Consider the following 7,420-nt stretch of genomic DNA (forward strand, 5'->3'; position numbering starts at 1 on the left):
CCCTCCCCTACTCTCCTCACTCTATCCCCCCACAAGCATCGCCCCAACCCTCCCCTACTCTCCTCATTCTATCCCCCCACAAGCATCGCTCCAACCCTCCCCCACTCTCCTCATTCTAGAATTTAGAGCCAGGAGGGTCCTTGGAGGAGTTTAAATGCAGCCCCTTTGGGTTCCAGAAGGGGACACCAAGGCCATGCCAGGAGGCTCCTGCAGGTCACCTGAACGTGGGATCCCACCCTGCCCCTAGCCTGTGGAAACACAGGATTCATCATCTGGCTTCCACGCCCCCACACCAAAGTGTCTGGTGGCAGAACCACACCCTCAACTGGGCTAACCTGAGCCCATCCATGGTTCTGACTCCCCCCATGGTCCTCCCTCCTCAGAAATGCACAGGTGAACCTGGTTTTCATATCCCAACTTATAAATGCAAGTTCAGTGTAGGCTTTGAGGGCTCCCGACACTCTCCACCTCCCGCCCCCAACACATATACACCTTCAGTCTGGGACAGCTGCTGGGGCAAACTGTGCAAAATAGATTCTGTGTACCTGTTCCATCTACACACCCCAAGCCTCTCTCCCTGTCTCTTTTACACACACACACACACACACACACACACACACACACACACAGTTCAGGCAGGGAGAGGACCTGCCTCTTGTCGGGCACAGTTCAGCACAGATCAGAGCTGTAGCTATAATCCAGGTTGATTCCTCAGGTTACAGATGAGGAAACTGAGGCCCAGTGAGGTGAAATCTGTTATGGGTCAGTAGCTCACTGGGGCAGAGACTGGACTCCGACACAGAATGAGCTTTCCTATGTGCCATGCGACTTCTAGCTAGCAATGCATGAAATACAGACACATGACAGACAGACAGAAGGGACCCAGGAGTGCAGCAGTGCAAGGAACTCTCAGCAGCTGCCATGAGGGCAGCACCCCAGGGGTAAGCTCGGAATGTCCCCATCTCTTCATGCCTCTGGTCTCACCTTAGATTGCTCGGTCCCCAAGAGTGTCCACTCTATATTTCTCCCCTGGATCATATCTGGGTTCGAAATCTGCCAGTGGGGCCTATGAGATCCGTGCCCCCTAGGGCTCCTCCTTCTTTGCCCCAGCCCCTAAGTCTTCTGCCCACCCCTGAAGGAAGAGAGGCATCAAAAAGAAACACAACAGCATGACCCCCCCTGCACACACACGCGTGCACGCGTGTGCACACACATGGCAGGTGGCATTGCTTTTCAGGGGGGCTATGTCTGCTCAGGTGGGCGGCCTGTCCTAGACAGCTGCCCAGGGGAAGAGTGGAAAGAGGACAAGGAGGCAGGGACTGGAGGGGGCCCAGTCGGCAACTGGATGGCTGGGCCAGCAGGAACATCCGTGAGGGCCTTCTGGGGAAGTGGCAACAGAGGGACACTGTGCAGGAGTGGCACTGCCTCTAAGGCAGGGACCCAGAGGCCAGAGAGGGCCCATCTCCAGGCTTCTGTTTGGGAGGACTGGGGTCACTTCTGAGACAGGACCAGCAGGGGCAGGGGGCCACAGATATGGCTCTTCCCACTTCCCAGGGGCCAGTATGTAGGAATGAGGGGTGGGAGCCCCTTGTGCCCTCACCCCCAATCTCCCACGTAGGCAGGTGTCTTCATTGGGATGGAAATGGATGGATGTTGATGAGGGGTGGGTGGAGCTATCTCCCAACACACCTTTAAACACTTGGGTGTCCTTGGTGTGGAGTGTGGGGAGAGGACATGGGAGTTTGAGGAGAGAGGTGGAGAAGCCAAGTGTCCCCATCGGTTCTCTGCCATGCTCCCGCTCCTGTCTGGGCTGGAGACTCCCCTGCAGGGCGACCCAGCCCTCCCAGCACAGGCTGCTCCCTTTGACTCTGGTTTGCTTATGCTGGTGACAGGCTGCTGGGGTTTCACAGCCACAGGACTTCCGCGGAGAGGGTCGGGGAGGAGACAGAGTCAGATACAGAGAGACATCAGGAGGGACATAGGTGGGGATAGGCATGCCCAGGAACAGTCACTCAGAGGTGAGGGACCCCAAAGCTTGGGAGAGACACCCACAGACACAAGGGGAATGGGGCAGCAGGGCTAGGCTTCCAGGAGGGGTGCTGCTGTGGAAGAGTCTCACTGGCCCAGCATCCTCACTTGGGGCACGCGGAACCACCAGGAACAGACCCCACGCCACCCAAACCAGACCTCAGGGAGCCGGGAAGGATGTGCAGGACCCTCCCCCTGCCTCCCCCTCCAAGCAGAGCACCGGAGGAAGCGCCCCTGATGATGTGGAGGAGACAATGTGACTCCAGCTTTTCGGGAAGCCCCTGAAGACAGCCAGAGAGCAGGAGGGGACGGGGTGGGAGGGGGGGTCCCCGTGAAATCCACGGGCCTGGGCTTGTGGCCTCCGGGTCTCCCCCTCCCCTTCCTGGGTCTGCTCCACCGCGTATGGACTCTCCTCCCTGTGTCTGTCCTTCCGTCTCCTCTGCCTTCCTTCCCTCTGTCTCTCTTCCCCGTCCTGTCAGACGGTCCCTCGTCTGCGGCTTTCCAGGCATCTCTGTCCCTCTCTCTTTCCCGGTCTCCCTCTCACCGCCCCCTCCAACCCCGTTTTTCTCCGGCGTCCATCTGTCCCCGGTCTCCTGTCTCTCTCCCTTATCATCGGTGGGACCGTCCCTCTTGATTCCTCCTGGTCCTCGGGCCTCCTCCTCCTTCCCCGGGCCGTGCGGGCCTCCTCTCTACCCTTCCGCATCTGTCTTTTCTCCGGGCTTCCTTTTGTCTGCTTCCTCGGCGCTGGCTCTTCTGTCCGTCTGTCCCGCACCTCCCGCCCCGTCCCGGTCTCTCGGTCCGTCCCTTTCGCCGTCCACCTCCTGGCGTGTCCCCCTCCGCCCGCCCCGCCCCGCGCCCCCTCTCCCCGGAGGAGCGCCCCTCTGCGCTCGGGGTCCCGCCCCGCCCCGGTCCGCACGCGGGGCCCCCGGGAACCGCCGCCTTTCTTCCTCGCTCCCGCGCTCGCGCTTCCCCTCCCGGGGCCCCGGCCCACCCGCCCCTGCTACGGCCCCGCCGGGCTCAGGAGCCCCGGCCGCCCGGGCTGCAGGGAGGGGGCGCCCCGGGCCGGCCCCAGAAGTTACTTTGCAAAGAGGCAGGGGGCGCGGGGCCGCGCGGGGCGAGCTCGGGATCGGCGGGGAAGAAGCCCTCCGGGACTGCGCCTCGGCCTCCCGCGTCCCCCGCGCCCGCCGCCCCCCACCTCGAACAGGGGCTTACCTGGGAGCCCGCTGCCCCCGGCCAGCCGCCCGCGCGTGCCCAGGGCCAGCAGCACGCACAAGTGCCAGCGTACGGCCGCCGCGCCCATGCTCAATGCTGGCCCCGCTGGGCGTGCGGGGCGCGGGGACCCGACCGACCGGCCGCTCCCGCAGGCGCTGCTCGCTGCTCGCCGCTCCGCCACCGCTCGGGCTCCCGAGCCGCCCTGCCGGCCCGGCTGATGAGCTGACAGTGCGCGCTCATTGGCCCGTGGCGTCGGGGGGGGGCGGGGCGTCGCCCAGGGCCGGCCAATGGGCGCCGGCCTCCGGCACTCCCGGGAAGAGGGGGGCTCGGGCGTCGTGGGGGGGCCATTCCCCTGGAGCGGGCGGCAGGTGGGGGCCTGGCCGGCCGGCTCGCTAGGCGCGGGGTCTCGGCCAGGCTGGGGCTGCTCGGAGGCTGCGCCCTCCCCTGCCCGCGGCGCCCCGGCCCCCGCCGTCGAGCGTGGACGCCCCTCTGGGGTAGCCCCTCCCGGCCCGGCGGCAGCCTCGGGGGCGGGGATCCTGCTAACCTGGGGTCCCGCGAGGTCGCCCGCCATCCGTGGGCAGTGAAACGCGCCAGCGCGCAGAGCAGACTCGCCTGCGCCGCCGTTTGCTGGACGTTTCTTGAGCACCTACTGGGGGTCGAGTGCGGGCGAGACAGCAGCGAGCGAACCGGGCGGGGAAACCTCGTGAAGATCGCTTGAAAATTGACGTTCAAAACAAACGAACTTTTTAGCACTCGTCAAAGGACAGTGGCCCGTCAGTGTGCTTGTCACGGGGCGGCCGCAGGACCTGCGTCTGGAACCGGGCGGGCGCCCGGGGCGGACAATGCCCCTTGGTGGTCGGTCCCGCGCGAGGCCCCCGCACGGGGCTGACCTCGGCCAGCGAAGTTCGCTGCCCGGAATGCGAGGCTGGGGCCTCCCCCAGTAACAGACATGGCGGGGCCAGGAGGAGGGGCGGGGCGGGCATCCCGGTCCGAAGACCCAGGAACTGCTCTGGCCTTGCCTGGGGTCCACACCTGACGCCTGGCGAGGGTCGGCTTCGGGTCTGGTCCCACCAGGCCTGAGAGGGAGGGGCGGCTGGAAATAAATGGCCCCTCTCAGCTCCAGGCAGGACGCTTTAAGGGAAGAAAGTTCAGCAAACCCCAAGGCCCATCTCCTTGACAACCACCAATAAGAGCTTCTTTTTTCTTCTCCTGTTCTCCAGGCCCGACTCAAAGACAACTCTTTTCTCTTTTTTTGTCCACTCTGCCTGCACCAGTTTGAGCCCCTCCACACCAGCCCCCTTTCCCGCCCCCAACACACACACACATGCACACACACACACACACACACCGTCACACATGCAGACACATGCTGTCACGTGCAATCACTCAGACACAGCCTCACACCCTCACACCCTCCAGCACACACACGCTCACACATGCTTCTTCACGCCCTCATCCGACCTGCTGTAGATGAGCTCCTCAGCCTTGGAAGGTTAAATCTGTGTCCAGCCAGCTCTCACTCCCCATCTGACTTCACATCAGCTTGTGGCACGCGCCTGGTGGCCGAGGCAAGGGGTCCTCTACATGGGGATCGGGGGTGTGGGGGGTCCAGAGATGCCCAAAGAAGGAAGCACTGCCTGTTGTCTCCACTGAGCTCCCACCCCATTGCTCCAGACATTTCGGTCTGCACGGCTGCTCCAGGCTGCTGGTTTAATTTGGGAGATGCTGTTGACAGGCTTTATTTTGTCCCCATCAATTGTGTAGCTTTGAGTTTCTGTGGGGCGGGGTGGGGGGGAGTTCCCTCAGAACCACGTGTTATCTTGTGCATTGGGCAACAGGGCAAGCAGTGTGAGGTGATGGGGGAGGTTCTTCCAGGGGGCTCTGACCTACTTGAAACAATGCCCTTTAATGTGCCTTGTCATTAGGGTCCCCCCAGCCCTGGCCAGGTGCCCCTCAAGCTTGATGGCAGCAGGAGAACCTTCTTCCAGGCTCCGTCCCCACAAATCAAGGCAGGAATGGAGGCAGGTTAATCCGTGACCCCTCAGCCCAGAGGTAGCTCTCCCTTGTACCAAGTTGTAGTTCCCAGCCTGCCCCCAAGTGATTGCTCAGGTCAAGTTTGCTGGTGAATTAACACCATCTAAGGTGTGCAGACAGAGAGAAAGTGGTTCCTTCAGGGCGGCTGTCGTCTATGTGGAAGAATCAGCGAGCAGAGGAGGAGGGAAATGGAGAGAAGACACACCTGTAAGCCCCTCACAGGTGAAGGAAAGGAGGCGGCCTGTGGGGCAGAGAAAGAGGAGGTCACTTCTGCCCCAGGGCGCCATCAGGGAGGCCTCTTAGGACAGGTGACCTGGGCTGGGCACAGAACATAAAGAGGAGATTTGCCTAATGGACGAGAAGAACAAATAGAGAATCTGCCAAGGTCCATGAGAGAAGGTGAGGACTGAATAAGTGAGCCAGAGAATGTTCTGGAAGCATCTTGGAAACTGCAGAGCACTGTATGCACATGACAGTGATGTGCTGGAGTGCTGCGTGCAGAAACGGATGAGTCTGTTTTGCACTGGGGTGGGCTGGCAGGTGGGAACCCATAGCCAGGACTCCAGCACGGGATGACTTGGAACCTCTGGATGCCAAGCTGGGATAGTGGAGGCCAAAGGCTGCTGAATTGCACAGTGACTTTGGCAGGGAGCACGCTATGGCTCCTGTCACCTCCAAATGACCTATGAGCTCTCTGTGTGGCAAACAAGGCACCTTTTACCCTTCTGGGATGTAAGGGATGACTCAGCTTTATGATCTCTCATCTTTCTAACAGTCCCCAGCCTCACCAAACTGCTGCAGAGGGAACCCCACAGCTGTCCTATTTTTCGCACCCCAGAGCCTGCACGCTTTCCCCTGCCAGGAGCACCCTTGGTTTCCTTTCTTCACAGGGCCCACCCCTCCTCTTCTGCCCATACCCTGACCTCTGCCTCCAGCTGGGTGTGGGGCCTCCTCTGGGCTTCCACAGTCCCCTGGAGTTACCTCATCAGAGCCCGGCTTGCTCTGGGTTTTACCTCTGTCTCCTCCTAGACTGGGGGTTCTCAAGGGCAGGGCTTGCAGCTGATCTATATCTGAGGCCACAGCTCCTGGTTGGGGCCTAAGAAATTATTGCTAAATGAGTGAATGAACGAACAAAGAAACAAGGCAGACATCATTTAACTGATCATTCTTATTGCTCCAGGAAAAAGGAACAATAAGCCAAGGAGGATTTAAGCCAAATCTTTGGCTATTTGACGGGGTCTTGAGAGTGAATCCAACTGCCTACTCCGTCCTGCCCACCTCCACCTCTGTGCCCCGGTGGGGAAGCTGGTCCAGCCAGCAGGATGGCAGTCCTCAGAGGCCCAGAGTGGCTGACCTGGGGCCCTTTGGCTCCCCCTGGTGACGCCTCACACAGGTCTCAGTGGAAGAGGAGGGAGAGGAGGTGAGCTCCCCTCTTGCTTCCTTCCAGGTACACCCTCTCGGACCCAACCCCAGCGGCCGACCCCAGTCCTCAGCACTGGGAAAGCCAGAGGCCTTGGACCCGGCAGGTCTGCTCCCAGACCACATCCTGTAACCTTAACTAAATCTACTGACATCTCTGTGGGTTCAAGTTCCTCCTCTCTATAGGTGACCTACCTCAGAGTTGTCGGGAAGATTCAAACAGCAGAAATGGTGTGGAAGCTCTCCAAACCTCAGTTTTCTCATCAGTAAAATGAGAGTGATGCTAGCTAGTGTTTTCCACTCACCCGTGGGGAAGATTCAGTGAGATCTTGTACATAAAGCCCTTGGGACATGCGATGATTATTCTTACTACTACTATCACTACTGCTAGTACTGATACTGTTACTAATAGTAGCAGATGGTAGTAGTATACAACCAGTTAAGAACACTTCACAATTTAAAAACTTCCTCATGAAGAATTCTCTTGCTTAATAACAGTTGTGGAAGTTCTTTCAGAAAATAAAGTTCTCTGCCAGCATAAAATGTCATTACATAGATGTCAAGCCTTCATCTTGATTCCTTTAAATGCTTTTGTCATCCTTTCTCTCTCTCTCTCTCTCTTTAAGACCCAGTCTCACTCTGTCATCCAGGCTGGAGTGCAATGGCACAATCTTGGCTCACTGTGACCTCCGCCTCCCAGGTTCAAGTAATTTTTGTGCCTCAGCCT

The 7,420-nt window shown here is 59.7% G+C and overlaps 1 protein-coding gene across 1 annotated transcript in view; it reads right to left on the reverse strand.

Moving 5' to 3' along the window:
• The window catches only part of SCUBE1 (signal peptide, CUB domain and EGF like domain containing 1), a 91,364-nt gene extending 88,036 nt beyond the window's left edge, over positions 1–3,328 (reverse strand). Inside the window, exon 1 of the mRNA XM_058431137.1 lies at positions 3,241–3,328. Within this exon, the coding sequence (XP_058287120.1) occupies positions 3,241–3,328 (88 nt within the window). The remainder of the gene's footprint in view (positions 1–3,240) is intronic.
• Positions 3,329–7,420: the final 4,092 nt, after the last annotated feature.

The sequence above is a fragment of the Hylobates moloch genome, unplaced genomic scaffold, assembly GCF_009828535.3.
Source record: "Hylobates moloch isolate HMO894 unplaced genomic scaffold, HMol_V3 SCAFFOLD_19, whole genome shotgun sequence".
NCBI lineage: Eukaryota > Metazoa > Chordata > Mammalia > Primates > Hylobatidae > Hylobates > Hylobates moloch.